The 24,653-nt window shown below is 39.1% G+C and overlaps 1 protein-coding gene across 1 annotated transcript in view; it reads left to right on the top strand.

Moving 5' to 3' along the window:
- Window positions 1–24,653, top strand: part of LOC128643459 (transmembrane protease serine 9-like) — an 81,238-nt gene that overhangs the window by 29,032 nt on the left and 27,553 nt on the right. The window contains exon 8 of the mRNA XM_053696308.1: window positions 434–702. Coding sequence (XP_053552283.1) covers window positions 434–702 — 269 coding nt within the window. The remainder of the gene's footprint in view (window positions 1–433; window positions 703–24,653) is intronic.

Raw genomic sequence — 24,653 nt, 5'->3', positions numbered from 1 at the left:
ACTGCAAAGGCCAGTCATGGACACCTTGCCTATCCCTGCTCATAGCACCCCCCGTGCTATCTATTAAAAGTATGAGGTGCCATAAAAATTTACTGCTGTGTTAAGATTCTCTGGTAAACCTTTTTCATCATCTGCTTGTAATACCAGATTGTGTGCCTTTAGCACAAGGTGGTGATATATACTGTATATATGGCAGTCAAATTACAAAATTGTAAAGCAGTTCTCCTCTAATTTAGGGATTTGCACATCTGATTACAGATATAGGTTTCAGTCTGTCTGTATCTGATCCCTAGCAATTTCAGCAACTCGTCACAAGGATAAAAGTATCTCTGTTTGTTCATAGTTAGTTGCCTTTCCTCTGCGATTGTGTGTGTTATATTATTTGTGCCCATGAATCTTATCTTCTGATGAAAGTTATTTCTGTATTTTCCAGTTACCCAGCATCGTCAGTTAAAGTATATCTTGGTTCCTACAAACTGTCCCAGTACAATTCCCAAGAGGTGTCTATCTGGGTGAAAAGAGCCATTTGCAATCCCATATTTGGAGGCGTAGGAACCAGTGGGGATATTTGTCTACTGGAACTCCTTAATGCAGTTAATTATACAGATAAAATCCTCCCAGTGTGTCTCCCATCTGCTGAGGTTCAGTTACCCTCAGGAATGTACTGTTGGGTGACTGGCTGGGGGAACATTGAATCAGGTGGTGAGTATTTCTGATCTCATTTACAAAATGATATTTTATGACATTAATGCTTCTCTTGTTATTAAAAACAGACATTCCTGGCTACATACACCTGACTTCCATTAAAGGGATACTAAACCCAAATGATTTCTTTAATGATTTAGATAGCGCATGCAATTTAAAGGAATCTAAAGCTTAGGTCCCGGCCCATTTTTGGTTCAGAAAATGGGTTAGGCTTGCTTATTGGTGGCTAAATGCAGCCACCAATAAGCAAGCACTATCCAGGGTGCTGAACCGAAAATGGGCCGGCTCCTATGCTTACATTCCGGCTTTTTAAATAAAGATAGCAAGAGAATGAAGAAAATTTGATATTAGGAGTAAAAGAGAAAGTTGCTTAAAATTGCTGCTCTATCTGAATCATGAAATAAGAAATTTGGGTTTAGTGTCCCTTTAAGCTATTTTGTGGACCAGAGTCTGGGATAAGTGCACAAATTTCCATACTTAAAATGTCATCTGTCATTACAGGTTTTTAGGGGTTTAAAGTTATATAAAGTGCTAGTAAATCATGGTGGCCAGGGGATTTATTATTGATGCAGACTGCTTAAGGATTTTGAATGAAGCATTTCGCCATATATTAAAGACGTATAAGCATTTAACAATTTCATATAGCTCTAAAATGTTATGTATATACATTTTATTTAAAAAAATCCAAACACTTCATTGCAATCATTATTGAACTTTCTGATGATTGTGTTTAAAGGGACACTGGACCCATATTTTTTTCTTTTGTGATTCAGATAGAGCATGCAATTTTAAGCAACTTTCTAATTTACTCCTATTATCAAATTTTCTTCATTCTCTTGGTATCTTTATTGGAAATGCAAGAATGTAAGTTTAGATGCTGGCCCATTTTTGGTGAACAACCTGGGTTGTCCTTGCTGATTGGTGGATAAATTCATCCACCAATAAAAAACTGCTGTCCATAGTTCTGAACAAAAAAAATAGCTTAGATGCCTTCTTTTTCAAATAAAGATAGCAAGAGAACGAAGAAAAATGTGATAATAGGTGTAAATTAGAAAGTTCCTTAAAATTGCATGCTCTATCTGAGTTACGAAAGAAAAAAATTGGGTTCAGTGTCCCTTTAAGTTATGTACAAAGTCTGATATTTTATTAGACCAGGGAACTAGGTTTCAAAGGGTTCAATGCTGTTAAATTAGATTCATGTAAAAATCATTTGAAAGATGTTATCTGATGAAGTAGAATACTGCTGCAAAGTGTTGGGAAAGGCAAGGTGGTACAAAGCTACTGAGAAACCACAGATACATTCGGCTAGATTACGAGTCTTGCGTTAGCCTTAAAAAGCAGCGTTGAGAGGTCCCAACGCTGCTTTTTAACGCCCGCTGGTATTACGAGTCTTGCAGGTACAGGTGTACTGCTCACTTTTTCGGACAGACTCGAAAATATCGCTAATCCACTTAGAGTGGATATAAAAAGTCTACACACCCCTGTTAAAATGTCAGGTTTCTGTGATATAAAAAAATGAGACAAAGATAAATCATTTCAGAACTTTTTCCACCTTTAATGTGACCTATAAACTGTACAACTCAATTGAAAAACAAACTTAAATCTTTTAGGTAAAGGGAAATAAAAATATAAAACTAAAATAATATGGTTGCATAAGTGTGAACACCCTTAAACTAATACTTTATTGAAGCACCTTTTGATTTTATTACAGCACTCAGTCTTTTTGCGTATGAGTCTATCAGCATGGCACATCTTGACTTGGCAAGATTTGCCCACTCTTCTTTGCAAAAACACTCTAAATCTGTCAGAATGCGAGGGCATCTCCTGTGCACAGCCCTCTTCAGATCACCACACAGATTTTGAATTGGATTCAGGTCTGGGCTCTGGCTGGGCCATCCCAAAACTTTAATCTTCTTCTGGTGAAGCCATTCCTTTGTTAATTTGGATGTATGTTTTGGGTCGTTGTCATGCTGAAAGATGAAGTTCCTCTTCATGTTCAGCTTTCTAGCAGAAGCCTGAAGGTTTTGTGACAATATTGTCTGGTATTTGGAACTGTTCATTATTCCCTCTACCTTGACTAAGGCCCCAGTTCCAGCTGAAGAAAAACAGCCCCAAAGCATGATGCTGATACCACCATGCTTCACTGTGGGTATGGTGTTCTTTTGGTGATATGCAGTGTTTTTTTTGCGCCAAACATATCTTTTGGAATTATGGCCAAAAAGTTCCACTTTGGTTTCATCAGACCAGAACACCTTTTGCAACATGCTTTTGGGAAACTTCAGATGTGTTTTTGCAAAATTTAGCCGGGCTTGGATGTTTTTTTATGTAAGAAAAGGCTTTTGTCTTGCCACTCTACCCCATAGCCCAGACATATGAAGAATGCGGGCGATTGTTGTCACATGTACCACACAGCCAGTACTTGCCAGATATTCCTGCAGCTCCTTTAATGTTGCTGTAGGCCTCTTGGCAGCCTCCCAGACCAGTTTTCTTCTCGTCTTTTCATCAATTTTGGAGGGACATCCAGTTCTTGGTAATGCCACTGTTGCACCATATTTTCTTCACTTGATGATGACTGTCTTCACTGTGTTCCATGGTATATCTAATGCCTTGGAAATTCTTTTGTACCCTTCTCGTGACTGATACCTTTTAACAATGACATCCCTCTGATGCTTTAGAAGTTCTCTGCGGACCATGGCTTTTGCTGTAGGATGCGACTAACAAAATGTCAGGAAATACCTACTAGAACAGCTGAACTTTATTTGGGGTTAATCAGAGGCACTTTAAATGATGACAGGTGTGTACTGACTCCTATTTAACATGATTTTGAATGTGATTGCTAAATTCTGAACACAACTACATCCCCAGTTATTAAAGGGTGTTCACACTTATGCAACAATATTATTTTATTTTTTTATTTTTATTTCCCTTTACCTAAAAGATTTCAGTTTGTTTTTCAATTGAGTTGTACAGTTTATAGGTCACATTAAAGGTGGAAAAAGTTCTGAAATGATTTATCTTTGTCTCATTTTTTTACATCACAGAAACCTGACATTTTAACAGGGGTGTGTAGACTTTTTATATCCACTGTACGTCAATTGCGTATCCTATTTTTTCAATGGGACTTGCATAGCACCGGTATTACGAGTCTTCCAAAAAGTGAGCGGTAGAACCTCTCCTGTCAAGCCTGGTACCGCATTTTAAAGTCAGTAGTTAAGAGTTTTATGGGCTAACGCCGTAGTATAAAACTCTTAACTAAAGTGCTAAAAAGTACACTAACACCCATAAACTACCTATTAACCCCTAAACCGAGGCCCCCCCACATCGCAAACACTAAAATAAAATTTTTAACCCCTAATCTGCCGAACTGGACATCGCCGCCACTATAATAAATATATTAACCCCTAAACCGCGGCACTCCCGCCTCGCAAACACTAGTTAAATTTTATTAACCCCTAATCTGCCGTCCCTAACAGCGCCGACACCTACCTACATTTATTAACCTCTAATCTGCCGCCCCCAACGTCGCCGCCACTATATTGAAGTTATTAACCCCTAAATCTAAGTCTAACCCTAACCCTAACACCCCCTAATGTAAATATAATTTAAATAAATCTAAATAAAATTGCTACAATTAACTAAATTATTCCTATTTAAAACTAAATACTTACCTATAAAATAAACCCTAAGCTAGCTACAATATAACTAATAGTTACATTGTATCTAGCTTAGGGTTTATTTTTATTTTACAGGCAAGTTTGTATTTCTTTTAACTAGGTATAATAGTCCCCCTAATAAAATAAAAAAGCCCCCTAAAATAATAAAAAGCCCTACCCTATACTAAATTACAAATAGCCCTTAAAAGGGCCTTTTGCAGGGCATTGCCCCAAAGTAATCAGCTCTTTTACCTGTAAAAAAAAGTGCAATACCCCCCCAACATCAGCCAATTGGAATTGAAGGGACGCCATCTTGGATGATGTCATTTAAAGGAACCTTCATTCAGTTGTCGGCCGTCGGATGAAGAGGATGCTCCGCGTTGGATGTCTTGAAAATGGACCTGCTCCACGCCGGATGGATGAAGATAGAAGATGCCGTCTGGATGAAGACTTCTGCCCGTCTGGAGGACCACTTCTGCCCGGTTGGATGAAGACTTCCCGCGGCTTCGTTGAGGACTTCGGCCTGGTTGGGTTAAGACGTCTCCCGGTAAGGTGATCTTCAAGGGGTTAGTGTTAGGTTTTATTAAGGGGGTATTGGGTGGGTTTTAGAGTAGGGTTGGGTGTGTGGGTGGTGGTTTTTAATGTTGGGGGGGGGGTATTGTACTTTTTTTTACAGGTAAAAGAGCTGATTACTTTGGGGCAATGCCCAGCAAAAGGCCCTTTTAAGGGCTATTTGTAATTTAGTATAGGGTAGGGCTTTTTATTATTTTGGGGGGCTTTTTTATTTTATTAGGGGGATTAGATTACGTGTAATTAGTTTAAAAATCTTGTAATTATTTTATTATTTTCTGTAATTTAGTTTTTTTTTTTCCGTACTTTAGATAATTGTATTTAATTGTATTTAATTGTAGTTAATTTAGGGAATTAATTTAATTATAGTGTAGTGTTAGCTGTAATTGTAACTTAGGTTAGGGTTTATTTTACAGGTCAATTTGTATTTATTTTAACTAGGTAGCTATTAAATAGTTAATAACTATTTAGTAACTATTCTACCTAGTTAAAATAAATACAAAGTTGCCTGTAAAATATAAAACATAATTTATGTAAGAACTTACCTGATAAATTAATTTCTTTCATATTAGCAAGAGTCCATGAGCTAGTGACGTATGGGATATACATTCCTACCAGGAGGGGCAAAGTTTCCCAAACCTCAAAATGCTTATAATTACACCCCTCACCACACCCACAATTCAGTTTAATGAATAGCCAAGAAGTGGGGTGATAAGAAAGGAGCGAAAGCATCAAAAATAAGGAATTGGAATAATTGTGCTTTATACAGAAAAATCATAACCACCACAAAAAAGGGTGGGTCTCATAGACTCTTGCTAATATGAAAGAAATGAATTTATCAGGTAAGTTCTTACATAAATTATGTTTTCTTTCATGTAATTAGCAAGAGTCCATGAGCTAGTGACGTATGGGATAGCAGATACCCAAGATGTGGAACTTCCACGCAAGAGTCACTAGAGAGGGAGGGATAAAATAAAGACAGCCAATTCCGCTGAAAAAATAATCCACAACCCAAATCAAAAGTTTTAATCTTAATAATGAAAAAAACTGAAATCATAAGCAGAAGAATCAAACTGAAACAGCTGCCTGAAGTACTTTTCTACCAAAAACTGCTTCAGAAGAAGAGAAAACATCAAAATGGTAGAATTTAGTAAAAGTATGCAAAGAAGACCAAGTTGCTGCTTTGCAAATCTGATCAACAGAAGCTTCATTCCTAAAAGCCCAGGAAGTAGAAACTGACCTAGTAGAATGAGCCATAATCCTTTGAGGCGGGGACTTACCCGACTCCACATAAGCATGATGAATCAAAGACTGGAACCAGAAAAGATAACAAATAGACTAGAAGTCTTTCTAAAATCTTTAGAAGCTTCAACATAATATTTCAAAGCTCTTACTACATCCAAAGAATGTAAAGATCTCTCCTTTGAATTCTTAGGATTAGGACACAATGAAGGGACAACAATTTCTCTACTAATGTTGTTAGAATTCACAACCTTAGGTAAAAATTGAAATGAAGTCCGCAACATCGCCTTATCCTGATGAAAAATCAGAAAAGGAGATTCACAAGAAAGAGCAGATAACTCAGAAACTCTTCTAGCAGAAGAGATGGCCAAAAGGAACAAAACTTTCCAAGAAAGTAATTTAATATCCAGAGAATGCATAGGTTCGAACGGAGGAGCCTGTAAAGCCCTCAGAACCAAAATAAGACTCCAAGGAGGAGAGATTGACTTAATGACAGGCTTGATATGAACCAAAGCCTGTACAAAACAATGAATATCAGGAAGATTAGCAATCTTTCTGTGAAAAAGAGCAGAAAGAGCAGAGATTTGTCCTTTCAAAGAACTTGCAGATAAACCTTTATCCAAACCATCTTGAAGAAACTGTAAAATTCTAGGAATTCTAAAAGAATGCCAGGAGAACTTATGAGAAGAACACCAAGAAATGTAAGTCTTCCAGACTCGATAATAAATTTTTCTAGACACAGATTTACAAGCCTGTAACATAGTATTAATTACTGACTCAGAGAAACCTCTATGACTAAGAATCAAGCGTTCAATTTCCATACCTTCAAATTTAATGATTTGAGATCCTGATGGAAAAATGGGCCTTGAGATAGAAGGTCTGGTCTTAACGGAAGTGTCCAAGGTTGGCAACTGGCCATCCGAATGAGATCCACATACCAAAACCTGTGAGGCCATGCTGGAGCCACCAGCAGTACAAACGAACGTTCCATTAGAATTTTGGAAATTACTCTTGGAAGAAGAACTAGAGGCGGAAAGATATAGGCAGGATGATAATTCCAAGGAAGCGACAACGCGTCCACTGCTTCCGCCTGAGGATCCCTGAATCTGGACAGATACCTGGGAAGTTTCTTGTTTAGATGAGAGGCCATCAGATCTATTTCTGGAAGTCCCCAGATTTGAACAATCTGAAGAAATACCTCTGGGTGAAGAGACCATTCACCCGGATGTAACGTCTGGCGACTGAGATAATCCGCTTCCCAATTGTCTACACCTGGGATGTGAACCGCAGAAATTAGAGAGGAGCTGGATTCCGCCCATACAAGTATCCGAGATACTTCTTTCATAGCTTGAGGACTGTGAGTCCCACCTTGATGATTGACACACGCCACGGTTGTGACATTGTCCGTCTAAAAACAAATAAACGATTCTCTCTTCAGAAGAGGCCAGAACTGAAGAGCTCTGAAAATCGCACGGAGTTCCAAAATATTGATTGGTAATCTCGCCTCCTGAGATTCCCAAACCCCCTGCGCTGTCAGAGATCCCCATACAGCTCCCCAACCTGAAAGACTCGCATCTGTTGAGATCACAGTCTAGGTTGGGCGAACAAAAGAGGCCCCTTGAATTAAACGATGGTGATCCAACCACCAAGTCAGAGAAGACCAAACATTGGGATTTAAGGATATTATTTGTGATATCCTTGTATAATCCCTGCACCACTGGTTCAGCATACAAAGCTGAAGAGGTCTCATGTGAAAATGAGCAAAGGGGATCGCGTCCGATGCAGCAGTCATGAGACCTAGAATTTCCATGCAAAAAGCAACCGAAGGGAATGACTGAGACTGAAGGTTTCGACAAGCTGAAACCAACTTCAGACGTCTCTTTTCTGTTAGAGACAAAGTCATGGACACTGAATCTATTTGAAAGCCCAAAAAGGTTACCTTTGTCTGAGGAATCAAAGAACTCTTTGGTAAATTGATCCTCCAACCATGTTTTTGAAGAAACAACACAAGATGATTCGTATGAGATTCTGCAGAATGTAAAGACTGAGCAAGTACCAAGATATCGTACAAATAAGGAAATACCGCAATACCCTGTTCTCTGATTACAGAGAGAAGGGCACCAAGAACCTTTGAAAAGATCCTTGGAGCTGTTGCTAGGCCAAACGGAAGGGTAACAAACTGGTAATGCTTGTCTAGAAAAGAGAATCTCAGAAACTGATAGTGATCTGGATGAATTGGAATATGAAGATATGCATCCTGTAAATCTATTGTGGACATATAATGCCCTTGCTGAACAAAAGGCAGAATAGTCCTTATAGTCACCATTTTGAATGTTGGTATTCTTACATAACGATTCAATATTTTTAGATCCAGAACTGGTCTGAAGGAATTCTCCTTCTTTGGTACAATGAATAGATTTGAGTAAAACCCCAGACCCCGTCCCAGAACTGGAACTGGAACAATTACCCCAGCCAACTCTAGATCTGAAACACATTTCAGAAATGCCTGAGCCTTCACTGGGTTTACTGGAACGCGAGAGAGAAAAAATCTTCTCACAGGAGGTCTTATCTTGAAACCTATTCTGTATCCTTGAGAAACAATGTTCTGAATCCAAAGACTGTGAATCGAATTGATCCAAACATCTTTGAAAAATCGTAACCTGCCCCCTACCAGCTGCGCTGGAATGAGGGCCGCACCTTCATGCGGATTTAGGAGCTGGTTTTGACTTTCTAAAAGGCTTGGATTTATTCCAGACTGGAGAAGGTTTCCAAACGGAAACCGTTCCTTTAGGGGAAGGGTCAGGCTTCTGTTCTTTATTCTGACGAAAGGAACGAAAACGATTAGCAGCCCTGTATTTACCTTTAGATTTTTTGTCCTGAGGCAAAAAGGTTCCTTTCCCCCCAGTAACAGTTGAAATAATAGAATCCAACTGTGAACCAAATAATTTATTACCTTGAAAAGAAAGAGAAAGCAAAGTTGACTTAGAAGTCATATCTGCATTCCAAGATTTAAGCCATAAAGCTCTTCTAGCTAAAATAGCTAAAGACATATATCTGAAATCAATTCTAATGATATCAAAAATGGTATCACAAATAAAGTTATTAGCATGTTGAAGAAGTTTAACAATGCTATAAGCATTATGGTCTGACACTTGTTGCGCTAAAGCCTCCAACCAGAAAGTTGAAGCTGCAGCAACATCAGCCAAAGAAATAGCAGGTCTAAGAAGATTACCTGAACATAAATAAGCTCTCCTTAGAAAGGATTCAAGCTTCCTGTCTAAAGGATCCTTAAAGGAAGTACTATCCGCCGTAGGAATAGTAGTACGTTTAGCAAGAGTAGAAATAGCCCCATCAACTTTAGGGATTTTATCCCAAAACTCTAATCTATCAGATGGCACAGGGTACAATTTCCTAAACCTTTGAGAAGGAGTAAATGAAGTACCCAGACTATTCCATTCCCTAGAAATTACTTCTGAAATAGCATCAGGAACTGGAAAAACTTCAGGAATAACTACATGAGGTTTGAAAACCGAATTTAAACGCTTAGTAGATTTAGTATCAAGAGGACTAGACTCCTCCATATCTAATGCAATTAACACTTCTTTAAGTAAAGAACGAATAAACTCCATCTTAAATAAATATGAAGATTTATCAGTGTCAATATCTGAGGCAGAATCTTCTGAGCCAGATAGATCCTCATCAGAAACAGATAAGTCAGAATGATGATGTTCACTTAAAAATTCATCTGAAATATGAGAAGTTTTAAAATACCTTTTACGCTTACTGGAAGGAGGAATAACAGACAGAGCCTTCCTAATAGATTTAGAAACAAATTCTTTTACATTAACAGGGACATCCTGAACATTAGATGTTGAAGGAACAACAACAGGTAATGGATTATTACTAATGGAAATACAATTTGCATTAGAAAGTTTATCATGACAGTTATCACAAACAACAGCTGGAGGAACAGTTACCAAAAGTTTACAACAGATGCACTTAACTTTGGTAGAACCAGCATCAGGCAGCGTCTTTCCAGAAGTAGATTCTGATCCAGGGTCATGTTGAGACATCTTGCAATATGTAATAGAAAAAACAACATATAAAGCAAAATTATCAAATTCCTTAAATGACAGTTTCAGAAATGGGAAAAAAATGCCAAATGAACAAGCCTCTAGCAACCAGAAGCAATGAAAAATGAGACTGAAATAATGTGAAAAAAAGGTGGAGACAAGAATGACGCCCACATTTTTTGGCGCCAAAAATGACGCCCACATTATTGGCGCCAAGTACAACGCCCATATTTTTTGGCGCCAAGTATGACGCCACATCATGTGACGCCGAAAAAACGACGCCCACAATTTTGGCGCAAAAAAACGTCTGAACGTCAAATATGACGCAACCATACGCAAACTTCCGGCGTCAATTAGGGCGCCAGAAATGACAATTTTTTTGCGCCAAAAAAGTCCGCACCAAAAATGACGCAATAAATTTAATTAAATTTTCAGCCCCCGCGAGCCTAACAGCCCACAGGGAAAAAAAGTCAATTGAAAAAATTCTTTACGGTAAGAAAAATATTTCATATGCATTATCCCAAATAATGAAACTGACTGTCTGAAATAAGGAATACTGATTATCCTGAATCAAGGCAAATATAAGTTTAAACACATATATTTAGAACTTTACATATAAAGTGCCCAACCATAGCTTAGAGTGTCATAAAAAATAAGACTTACTTACCCTAAGACACTCATCTACATATAGTAGACAGCCAAACCAGTACTGAAACGAGAATCAGTAGAGGTAATGGTATATAAGAGTATATCGTCGATCTGAAAAGGGAGGTAAGAGATGAATCTCTACGACCGATAACAGAGAACCTATGAAATAGATCCCGTAGAAGGAGACCATTGTATTCAAATAGGCAATACTCTCTTCACATCCCTCTGACATTCACTGCACTCTGAGAGGAAAACCGGGCTTCAGCCTGCTGCGAAGTGCATATCAACGAAGAATCTTAAGCACAAACTTACTTCACCACCTCCACGGGAGGCAAAGTTTGTAAAACTGAATTGTGGGTGTGGTGAGGGGTGTATTTATAGGCATTTTGAGGTTTGGGAAACTTTGCCCCTCCTGGTAGGAATGTATATCCCATACGTCACTAGCTCATGGACTCTTGCTAATTACATGAAAGAAATAAACCCTAAGCTAGCTTCAATGTAACTATTAGTTATATTGTAGCTATATTAGGGTTTATTTTATAGGTAAGTATTTAGTTTTAAATCGGAATAATTTAGTTAATTGTAGTAATTTTATTTAGATTTATTTAAACTATATTTAAGTTAGGGGGGTTAGGGTTAGACTTAGGTTTAGGGGTTAAGAACTTTAATATAGTGGCGGTGACATTGGGGCGGCAGATTAGGGGTTAATAAGTGTAGGTAGGTGGCAGCGACATTGGGGGCAGCAGAATAGGGGTTAATAACTATAATGTAGGTGTCAGCGATGTTGGGGGCAGCAGATTAGGGGTTCATAAGTATAATGTAGGTGGCGGCGGTGTCCGGAGCGGCAGATTAGGGGTTAATAATATAATGTAGGTGTGGCGATGTCGGGGGCGGCAGATTAGGGGTTAATAAGTGTAAGATTAGGGGTGTTTAGACTCTGGGTTCATGTTAAGGTGTTAGATGTAGACATAACTTTTATTTCCCCATAGGAATCAATGGGGCTGCGTTAGGAGCTGAACGCTGATTTTTTGCAGGTGTTAGTTTTTTTTTCAGCCGGCTCTCCCCCATTGATTCCTATGGGGAAATCGTGCACCAGCACGTTTTACCAGCTCACCGCTAATTTAAGTAGCGCTGGTATTAGAGTGAGATGTGGAGCAAAATTTTGCTCTCCGCTCACTTTTCTGCGGCTAACGCCGGGTTTGTAAATACCCATAATACCAGCGTTGTCTGTAGGTGAGCGGTGAGCATAAACTTCTCGTTAGCACCGCATTGCCTCTAACGCAAAACTCGTAATCTAGGCGAATGTTTTTTCAGAATTGTCTTAGATTTGTAAACCCACAGAAAACCATAAGAGATGTGCCTCTTATAGACTGTAATAGAGCACCATGCAATGGAGATTATCTATTATGTCAAAAATGTTCTTATTATTATTTCCAGCAATGTCCATGCATTACATAGATGCACACTAATAGGTTTAGTGCATATTTATATATATTTATATATGTTTGTATCTATTGCTACTGAGTCAGGTGTGAACAGAGGACTTTATCACTTTACACCAGACACAAACTGAATGCTTTACATCACAAGGTTAACACTGTCAATGTGAACTCAGCCTATGGGGTATATTTAACAAGCTGCGTATGCTGCTGATTCTGCGCGAGCCTTACAGCATGAAATATTGTATAAAGGTGAAAATCCCCAAATCCGTAATTATTACAAAATGTAAACGTTTTTTATTATTATTATTTAAAAACTAAAAATGATTAAAAAGACCATTTTTTGCCACCGGTAAGTCATTGGGGTAGATTTATCAAGATGTAACAAGTCCTGTAAGACAAAAAAGGTAAAGACGCTCTTGGTGCAGACAACCATAAAACAGTATAAAGTAGCACTTGTGTTGATGATAGGATCAATACTCACAAGTGTAATTGCCCAATCAGTGCAATATCTAGTGAGCCGAAGCTTCAGAGCCGCTCGGCTGACTCAAATCTGTCCGGTCTGTTATGTGAATTCACTGTAGGTCTTCGAAACTTCCAATGTGACAATACAAAGGAGATTGCACAGCCAGTGCAATGTCAGACAAGCCGAAGCTTCCGAGCCGTTCGGCTGACTCTCAAGGCAGATCAGCTTTTCCAAGGATGAGCCGAAAAGGGATCTCAGGCTGGTAGCTGCTAATCCACAGTATGTGAGCCGTATGGCAATTTGAGTGGCAGCCTTTCAAAGGCCGCTTTAATCTGTACAATTGGCTTCTTAACCCTCTGGCTGCCAGAGAGAATTTGTGGGGATCTCACAGACTAGACACTCCACTATTCCACTATTTGTTGTTAGATTTATCAAACAGCGGATGCTGCAGTCTACCCCCGAGTTTCAGGTCCGCCTGAAAGTTACTTAAGTTAAGAAGCAGCGTCTGAGGTGACAAACAGCAATCATCCGGATCAGATACGATCGGGATGATTGACACCCGCTGCTAGTGGCCGGCAGCAAATATTCAGGGGGTCGGCATTGCACAAGCATTTCACAGCGAATCATTTTCGCCCAACATTTAATAAATCTACCCCTAAGACTCTCTTAGGGTCTGATATTCAAAATCTTTGGGATTTTTTCAGACTTTGTAATGTAGGAGTTTCTGTTTTACATAAAGAACACTACATAGCAACATATACATTTCTCAAGATAAAATTTGTGTTTCTAAAAATGTTTTAGTGGACTCGCCATACTGACAAGACTCCTTAGAATATCTCCTCTGAGCGGCAAGGTTTTGAATAGCAGATCTTTAATCATGTGACTTCTCATTATATGGAGTAAAAACTCCTCTTTCAAATGTTATTATGCTATACAGTATATATCCAAGATCAATAAGAAAAGGCCAATTACATAACCATTATACATCAACTTTTGAGGGTAAACATTGATGGGACTTGAATCTGTTTCTCTTTCTCAGCCAAAAACAAAACTTTCTAGATCAGTGTTTTTCAATTCCAGTCCCCAGGGCCCAACAACTGTTCAGATTTTGGTATTACTAATCAGTTGGTTTTATTTGGAATTTAGACCACTAAACAATCTACTTTTTGTTCTAATTCTTCTTGAAAGATACCAAGGACTAAGGGGCCGATTTATGAAAGTGTGAGCGGACATGATACGATGTAGCCGATCATGTCCGCCGCACATTGATAAATGCTGACAGCATACACTATCTGCATTTATCATTGCACAAGCAGTTCTTGTGAACTTCTGGTGCAATGCCGCCCCCTGCAGATTCATGGCCAATCCAACAGGGGGTGTCAATCAGATTGATGTCTGCAGCCTCAGAGCAGGCAGATAAGTTATGGAGCAGTGGTCTTTAGACTGCTGCTTCATAACTACTGTTTCTGGCGAGCATGAAGGCTTGCGCAGAAACAAGGGGAACAAGGTCCATTTGGAGCTTGATAATTCAGCCCCTAAATCTGAAGAATGCTGTTTTAGATATCAGATGGTTAATTAACATAGCGTTTGTACAGGATGCGCAAATATTGTTAGAATAGTAAGAAAAAGAACTAAAGTGATGGACTAATAATTCATTGGGTCCAATTCATTAATGTGCAAGCGGACATGATCCAATATTGAGGATCATGTCCACTGCACATCGATAAATCCCGACTGCATATGCTCTCTGCATTTATCATTGTACCAGCCGTTCTTGTGAACTGCTGGTGCAATGCTGCCCCCTGCAGATTTGCAGCCAATCAGCCGCTACCAGGGGGTGTCAATCAACCCGATCGTATTCAATCGGGTTAATTTCTGTCCGCCGCCTCTTTAGACCGATGCTTCATAATTTCTGTTTCCGGCGAGCCTGAAGGCTTGCCGGAAACACGGGGCATCAAGCTCCATACAAAGCTTGATAAATTGACCCCTATGTCTGTCTTGATGATGAAAAACTTGCTGGCATAGAGAGAAATCACAAAATCTTTGGGTTTTTTTTGGAGTATTATATTGCCTCTTCTTTACATCTAGAACCTGCATAGTGAGATATAAAAAAATGCATTTCTAAAATTCTTTGAGGGACCTCAACGTACTAACAAGACATCTTTGAACATCAGTCCTTAAAGGGACATTAAAGGGACATTACAGTCAAAATTGGAATCCACGTGGCTGCATTTAATTTTTGAATAGATGCATTTTTGTAACATACATGTATTAGCAAAAATGTTTCTAATAAATGCTATAGCGTTTTTAAAAGTGTATCTAAATATGCACCATGTATGTTATAAAAATGCATCTATGCCACCAGCATTTTAAATACAGCACTTGCACAGAGAGCCTAAGGTGCTTATACCATCTGGCAATGACTCACTTTCAGCTAGATTACGAGTTTTGAGCGCTATAGGGATTTTAACGATCCCCACAAAAGCGGGGTTATTTCACCTCCCTATATTGCTGCTATTACAAATTTTAAAAAAGCAGGCTTGTGCGGGCGATATGCTGGCGTTGAGCTCAATACCGCACCCAAATACAAGCGCTGCTTTGACGTGCTCGTGCACGATTTCCCCATAGAAATCAATGGGGAGAGCCGGCAAAAAGAGCCTAACACCTGCGATCGCGGAAAGAAAAGCTCCGTAACGCAGCCCCATTGATGTCTATGGGGAAATAAAAAGTTACGTTTAAACCTAACACCCTAACATAAACCCCACATCTAAACACCCCTAATCTGCCGCCCCCGACATCGCCGCCACCTGCCTACAGTTATTAACCCCTAATCTGCCACCCCTAACATCGCCGCCACCTTCATAAATTTATTAGACCCTAATCTGCTGCCCCTAACCTCGCTGCCACCTAGATACACTTATTAACCCCTAATCTGCTGCCCCTAACCTCGCCGCCACCTAACTACACTTATTAACCCCTAATCTGCTGCCCCTAACCTCGCCGCCACCTAAATACACTTATTAACCCCTAATCGGCCGCCCCCAATGTGGCCGCCACTATACTAAAGTTATTAACCCCTAAACCTCTGGCCTCCAACATCACTAACACTAAATAAATATATTAACCCCTAAACCTTACCCTAACCCTAAGCATAACCCTAAGCCTAAGTCTAACCCTAACACCCCCTAACTTAAATATAATTAAAAGAAAGCTAAATTAACCTTACAATTATTAACTAAATAATACCTATTTAAAACTAAATACTTACCTGTAAAATAAAACCTATGCTAGCTACAATATAAATAATAGTTACATTTTATCTATCTTAGGTTTTATTTTTATTTCACAGGTAAGTTTGTATTTATTTTAACGAGGTAGACTAGTTACTAAATAGTTATTAACTATTTACTAGATACCTAGTTAAAATAAATACAAACTTACCTGTAAAAAAAACCTAACTTGCCTTACACTAAACCTAACATTACAATAAAATAAATTAAATTAAATTAATAAAATAAAATTTTCTAAATTACATAAAAAACCAACAAAATTATCAAAAATAAAAACGAATTACTCCTAATCTAATAGCCCTATCAAAATAAAAAAGCCCCTCCCCCCAAAAAAACCCCTAGCCTACACTAAACTGCCAATGTCCCTTAAAAGGGCCTTCTGCGGGACATTGCCCCAAAGATACCAGTTCTTTTACATTGCAATAAAAAAATACAAACAACCCCCCAACAGTAAAACCCATCACCCACCCAACCAAATGCCCCAAATAAAAACCTATCTAAATAAACCTAAGGTAAACATTGCCCTGAAAAGGGCATTTGGATGGGCATTGCCCTTAAAAGGGCATTTAGCTATTTTACTGCCCAAAACCCTAACCTAAAAATAAAACTCACCCAAAAAAATTTTAAAAAACATAACACTAACCCCGACAATCCACTTACAGTTATCGAAGTCCAGACATCCATCCTCATCCAGCCGGCGAAGTCCTCATCCAAGCGACAAGAAGCCTTCATCCAGGCGGCTTCTTCAATCTTCATCCAGCCAGCTAAGTCCTCATCCAAGCGGCAAGAAGTCTTCATCCAGACGGCCTCTTCGATCTTCATCCAGCCGGCGAAGTCCTCATCCAAGCAGCAAGAAGTCTTCATCCAGATGGCATCTTCTATCTTCATCCATCCAGCACAGAGCGGGTCCATCTTCAAGACATCCGGCGTGGAGCATCCTCTTTTTATGGTCGCCGCCTTAAACTGAAGGTTCCTTTTAAGTGACATCATCCAAGATGGCTTCCCTTACATTCCTATTGGCTGAAAGATTTCTATCAGCCAATAGGAATAAAAGGGGAAAAAAAATCCTATTCGCTTTTGCATTTAGCCAATAGAATTGAGCTTTCATCCTATTGGCTGATCCAATCAGCCAATAGAATGAGAGCTCAATCCTGTTGGCTGATTGGATCAGCCAATAGGATGAAAGCTCAATCCTATTGGCTGATTGCAACAGCCAATAGGATTTTTTTCCCCTTTAATTTCTATTGGCTGATAGAAATCTTTCAGCCAATAGGGATGTAAGGGACACCACAACTAGCTAAACTAATTGTAAAGAGATATACAATTGAGTATAGAAGAATTAGCTCCACGATAAGAGTATATGGCCTAGATTTAGAGTTTGGCGTTAGCCGTGAAAACCAGCGTTAGAGGCTCCTAACGCTGGTTTTAGGCTACCTCCGGTATTTGGAGTCATTAAAAAAAGGGTCTAACGCTCACTTTTCAGCCGTGACTTTTCCATACCGCAGATCCCCTTACGTCAATTGCGTATCCTATCTTTTCAATGGGATTTTTCTAACTCCGGTATTTAGAGTCGTGTCTGAAGTGAGCGTTAGACATCTAACGACAAAACTCCAGCCGCAGGCGGTTCATAAAGCTCTTAACTACTGTACTCTAAAGTACACTAACACCCATAAACTACCTATGTACCCCTAAACCGAGGTCCCCCCACATCGCCGCCACTCGATTAAATTTTTTTAACCCCTAATCTGCCGACCGCCACCTACGTTATACTTATGTACCCATAATCTGCTGCCCCTAACACCGCCGACCCCTATATTATATTTATTAACCCCTAATCTGCCCCCCTCATCGTCGCCTCCACCTGCCTACACGTATTAACCCCTAATCTGCCGAGCGGACCTGAGCGCTACTATAATAAAGTTATTAACCCCTAATCCGCCTCACTAACCCTATAATAAATAGTATTAACCCCTAATCTGCCCTCCCTAACATCGCCGACACCTAACTTCAATTATTAACCCCTAATCTGCCGACCGGAGCTCACCGCTATTCTAATAAATGTATTAACCCCTAAAGCTAAGTCTAACCCTAACACTAACACCCCCCTAAATTAAATATAATTTTAATCTAACGAAATTAATTAACTCTTATTAAATAAATTATTCCTATTTAAAGATAAATACTTACCTGTAAAATAAATCCTAATATAGCTACAATATAAATAATAATTACATTGTAGCTATTTTAGGATTAATATTTATTTTACAGGCAACTTTGTAATTATTTTAACCAGGTACAATAGCTATTTAATAGTTAAGAACTATTTAATAGCTAAAATAGTTAAAATAATTACAAATTTACCTGTAAAATAAATCCTAACCTAAGTTACAATTAAACCTACCACTACACTATCAATAAATTAATTAAATAAAATACCTATAATTATCTACAATTAAACCTAACACTACACTATCAATAAATAAATTAAATACAATACCTACAAATAACTACAATGAAATAAACTATCTAAAGTACAAAAAATAAAAAAGAACTAAGTTACAAAAAATAAAAAAATATTTACAAACATAAGAAAAATATTACAACAATTTTAAACTAATTACACCTACTCTAAGCCCCCTAATAAAATAACAAAGCCCCCCAAAATAAAAAAATGCCCTACCCTATTCTAAATTACTAAAGTTCAAAGCTCTTTTACCTTACCAGCCCTGAACAGGGCCCTTTGCGGGGCATGCCCCAAGAAGTTCAGCTCTTTTGCTTGTAAAAAAAAACATACAATACCCCCCCCCCAACATTACAACCCACCACCCACATACCCCTAATCTAACCCAAACCCCCCTTAAATAAACCTAACACTAAGCCCCTGAAGATCTTCCTACCTTATCTTCACCATACCAGGTTCACCGATCGATCCAGATGAACTCCTCCGATGTCCTGATCCAAGCCCAAGCGGGGGGCTGAAGAGGTCCATGATCCGGCTGAAGTCATCATCCAAGCGGGAGCTGAAGAGGTCCATGATCCGGCTGAAGTCTTCATCCAAGCGGGGCAGAAGAGGTTTTCCATCCGATTGAAGTCTTCATCCAAGCGGGATCTTCTATGGTCATCCATCCGGAGCGGAGCGGCAGGATCCTGAAGACCTCCGACGCGGAACATCCATCCTGGCCGACGACTGAACGACGAATGACGGTTCCTTTAAATGACGTCATCCAAGATGGCGTCCCTCGAATTCCGATTGGCTGATAGGATTCTATCAGCCAATTGGAATTAAGGTAGGAATATTCTGATTGGCTGATGGAATCAGCCAATCAGAATCAAGTTCAATCCGATTGGCTAATCCAATCAGCCCCATTGTTTTCTATGGGGGAATCGTGCACGAGCACGTTTTTGAGGCTGGCCGCTTGCGTAAGCAACTCTGGTATCGAGAGTTGAAGCTGCGTTAAAAATGCTCTACGCTCCTTTTTTGGAGCCTAACACAGCCTTTATGTGGACTCTCAATACCAGAGTTATTTTTATGGTGCGGCCAGAAAAAAGCCGGCGTTAGCTTTTCGGGTCCTTACCGACAAAACTCTAAATCTAGCCGTTAGTTAACTCAGCAAAACTGATTAGGGATTTTTTAGAAAAATATTATTTCATTACATTCACACATTTCTATCTTTATTAGGGAATATAAATCACAACAAGGAATAATAATTCATACAATAGCTTAAAGGGCCATTAAACCCCCCAATTTTATTTTATGATTCAGACAGAGTATACAATTTTTAACAACATTCCAATTTACTTCTATTACCTAATTTGCTGCAATCTTTAGATATCCTTTGTTAAATAAATATCAATGCACATTGGTGAGCCAATCACATGAGGCATCTATGTGCAGCCACCTATCTGAAGCTACTGAGCCTATCTAGATATGCTTTTCAGGAAAGAATATCAAGAGAATGAAGCAAATTAGATAATAGAAGTTTTTTAAAATTGTATTCTCTATCTAAATCATGAAAGAAAAAAATTGGGTTTAATGTCCCTTTAAGCTAAGTTAAAAACACTTTAACCAGGTTTGTATTATATATAGGGTTACCAGAGAGATAATTATAGATAATAAGTATCAGCCAACAGTATGAGTTTAAAAATAAACTAAGCCCCTGCAATCCGAGGGCTGGATTAATCTTATATTTTTAAGTATAATACACCTGTTAGGCTAAGGTGAATAACGAAAGTGTTAGAGGTAAACTATTTTTTAAACATGGTAAGCAAGTTAAAATAAAAGACAAGGAGAGACAAAGCTGCTCCTGCGGGACCCAGCTTTGTAGCATAAAACTCATAACTACTGACTTTAGATGGCGGTACGAATCTTGTGGTTATAGGCTGTACCGCTCACTTTTTGGCCTCCCAGGCAAACTCGTAATACCGGCTGTGGAAGTCCAATTTAAAAAGGACTGTTTTAAAAGTGCAGTACTGACAGCCAAAAAGGTGTGCGGTACACCTATACCTACAAGACTTGTAATAGCAGCGTTAGGGAAAAAGCAGCGTTATGGGACATAACGATGCTTTTTCAATCATAATGCAAAACTCATAATCTAGCTGTTTGTTTATTGCTTACAGGATACAAGCCCCACTGGTGCTCTGAGCAGCTGTAGTGTTTAAAATGCTGGCACACTGAGAATATCTAGCTGTGCCTCACATGCACGTGCAGAGAAGAATACTAACACTAAAACAGTGATAACTTTTACTAGAAGCATTTTTAGCCAACACATGTACTGTATATTGCAAATATGTTTTTAATCAAATCTGTAATTCATCTATGTGCATTTAAATTTTGACCAGATTTCCCTTTAAACACTAACGGCTAGATTTAGAGTTTTGCGGCCAAAGGGGTGCGTTAGCTACGCATGTTTTTTCCCCCAGCACCTTTTAAATACCGCTGGTATTTAGAGTTCTCTGTTAGGCTCCAAAAAGGGAGCGTAGAGCATAATTTACCGCCACTTCAACTCTAAATACCAGCGTTGCTTACGGACGCGGCCAGCTTCAAAAACGTGCTCGTGCACGATATCCCCATAGGAAACAATGGGGCAGTTTGAGCTGAAAAAAAACCTAACACCTGCAAAAAAGCAGCGTTCAGCTCCTAACGCAGCCCCATTGTTTCCAATGGGGAAACACTTCCTAAGTCTGCACCTAACACCCTAACATGTACCCCGAGTCTAAACACCCCTAACCTTACACTTATTAACCCCTAATCTGCCGCCCCCGCTATTGCTGACCCCTGCATTATATTATTAACCCCTAATCTGCCGCTCCGGACACCGCCGCAACCTACGTTATCCCTATGAACCCCTAATCTGCTGCCCCCAACGTCGCAGACACCAACATTAAAATTATTAACCCCTAATTTGCCCCCCCCCAACGTCGCCGCTACCTTACCTACACTTATTAACCCCTAATCTGCCGACCGGACCTCGCCGCCACTATAATAAATGTATTAACCCCTAAACCGCAGCACTCCCGCCTCGCAAACCCTATAATAAATAGTATTAACCCCTAATCTGCCCTCCCTAACATCTTTGACACCTAACTTCAAGTATTAACCCCTAATCTGCCGACCGGACCTCGCCGCTACTCTAATAAATGTATTAACCCCTAAAGCTAAGTCTAACCCTAACACTAACAACCCCCTAAGTTAAATATAATTTTTATCTAACGAAATAAATTAACTCTTATTAAATAAATTAATTCTATTTAAAGCTAAATACTTACCTGTAAAATAAACCCTAATAAAGCTACAATATAACGAATAATTATATTGTAGCTATTTTAGGATTTATATTTATTTTACAGGCAACTTTGTATTTATTTTAACTAGGTACAATAGCTATTAAATAGTTAATAACTATTTAATAGCTACCTAGTTAAAATAATTACAAAATTACCTGTAAAATAAATCCTAACCTAAGTTACAATTAAACCTAACACTACACTATCAATAAATAAATTAACTAAACTACCTACAATTACCTACAATTAAATCAACTAAACTAAATTACAAAAAATAAAAAAAGATTACAAGAAATTTAAACTAATTACACCTACTCTAAACCCCCTAAAAAAATAACAAAGCCCCCCAAAATAAAAAAATGCCCTACCCTATTCTAAAATAAAAAGTTAACAGCTCTATTACCTTACCAGCCCTTAAAAGGGCCTTTTGCGGGGCATGCCCAAAAGAAAACAGCTCTTTTGCCTGTAAAAAAACCATACAATACCCCCCCCCCCCAACATTACAACCCACCACCCACATACCCCTAATCTAACCCACCCAAACCCCCCTTAAAAAACCTAACACTAAGCCCCTGAAGATCTTCCTACCTTATCTTCACCCAGACGGGTATCACCGATCCGTCCAGAAGAGGGTCCGAAGTCTTCATCCTATCCGGGCAGAAGAGCTCCTCCAGAGGGTCTGAAGTCTTCATCCTATCCGGGCAGAAGAGGACATCTGGACCGGCAGACATCTTCATACAGGCGGCATCTTCTATCTTCTTCCATCCGGCACGGAGCGGGACCATCTTGAAGCAGCTGACGCGGAGGCATCCTTCTTCACCGACGGACTAACGACGAATGAAGGTTCCTTTAAATGACGTCATCCAAGATGGCGCCCCTCGAATTCCGATTGGCTGATAGGATTCTATCAGCCAATCGGAATTAAGGTAGGAAAAATCTGATTGGCTGATTGAATCAGCCAATCAGATTCAAGTTCAATCCGATTGGCTGATTGGATCAGCCAATCAGATTGAGCTCGCATTCTATTGGCTGATCGGAACAGCCAATAGAATGCGAGCTCAATCTGATTGGCTGATCCAATCAGCCAATCAGATTGAACTTGAATCTGATTGGCTGATTCAATCAGCGAATCACATTTTTCCTACCTTAATTCCGATTGGCTGATAGAATCCTATCAGCCAATCGGAATTCGAGGGACGCCATCTTGGATGACATCATTTAAAGGAACCTTCATTCGTCGTTAGTCCGTCGGTGAAGAAGGATGGCTCCGCGTCGGCTGCTTCAAGATGGTCCCGCTCCGCGCTGGATGGAAGAAGATAGAAGATGCCGCCTGGATGAAGATGTCTGCCGGTCCGGATGTCCTCTTCTGCCCGGATAGGATGAAGACTTCAGACCCTCTTCTGGACGGATCGGTGATACCCGGCTGGGTGAAGATAAGGTAGGAAGATCTTCAGGGGCTTAGTGTTAGGTTTTTTAAGGGGGGGTTTGGGTGGGTTAGATTAGGGGTATGTGGGTGGTGGGTTGTAATGTTGGGGGGGGTATTGTATGTTTTTTTTACAGGCAAAAGAGCTGTTTTCTTTGGGGCATGCCCCGCAAAAGGCCCTTTTAAGGGCTGGTAAGGTAATAGAGCTGTTAACTTTTTATTTTAGAATAGGGTAGGGCATTTTTTTTTATTTTGGGGGGCTTTGTTATTTTTTTAGGGGGCTTAGAGTAGGTGTAATTATTTTAAAATTCTTGAAATCTTTTTTTATTTTTTGTAATTTAGTGTTTTGTTTTTTTTGTAATTTAGTTTAGTTGATTTAATTGTAGGTAATTGTTGGTAGTTTAGTTAATTTATTTATTGATAGTGTAGTGTTAGGTTTAATTGTAACTTAGGTTAGGATTTAATTTACAGGTAATTTTGTAATTATTTTAACTAGGTAGCTATTAAATAGTTATTAACTATTTAATAGCTATTGTACCTAGTTAAAATAAATACAAAGTTGCCTATAAAATAAATATAAATCCTAAAATAGCTAAAATATAATTATTCGTTATATTGTAGCTATATTAGGGTTTATTTTACAGATAAGTATTTAGCTTTAAATAGAATTAATTAATAAGAGTTAATTTATTTCGTTAGATAAAAATTATATTTAACTTAGGGGGGGTGTTAGTGTTAGGGTTAGATTTAGCTTTAGGGGTTAATACATTTATTAGAGTAGCGGCGAGGTCCGGTCGGCAGATTAGGGGTTAATACTTGAAGTTAGGTGTCAAAGATGTTAGGGAGGGCAGATTAGGGGTTAATACTATTTATTATAGGGTTTGCAAGGCGGGAGTGCGGCGGTTTAGGGGTTAATACATTTATTATAGTGGCGGCGAGGTCCGGTCGGCAGATTAGGGGTTAATAAGTGTAGGTAAGGTAGCAGCGACGTTGGGGAGGGGGCAGATTAGGGGTTAATAAATATAATATAGGTGTCGGCGATGTTAGGGGCAGCAGATTAGGGGTTCATAGGGATAATGTAGGTGGCGGCGGTGTGCGGTCGGCAGGTTAGGGGTTTAAAAAAATGTATTATAGTGTAGGCGATGTGGGGGGACCTCGGTTTAGGGGTACATAGGTAGTTTATGGGTGTTAGTGTACTTTAGAGCACAGTAGTTAAGAGCTTTATGAACCGGCGTTAGCCCATAAAGCTCTTAACTCCTGACTTTTTTCTGCGGCTGGAGTTTTGTCGTTAGAGTTCTAACGCTTACTTCAGCCAAGACTCTAAATACCAGCGTTAGGAAGATCCCATTGAAAAGATAGG

The sequence above is a fragment of the Bombina bombina genome, unplaced genomic scaffold (assembly GCF_027579735.1).
Source record: "Bombina bombina isolate aBomBom1 unplaced genomic scaffold, aBomBom1.pri scaffold_940, whole genome shotgun sequence".
NCBI lineage: Eukaryota > Metazoa > Chordata > Amphibia > Anura > Bombinatoridae > Bombina > Bombina bombina.
This window is presented reverse-complemented; position numbering and strand designations above follow the sequence as displayed.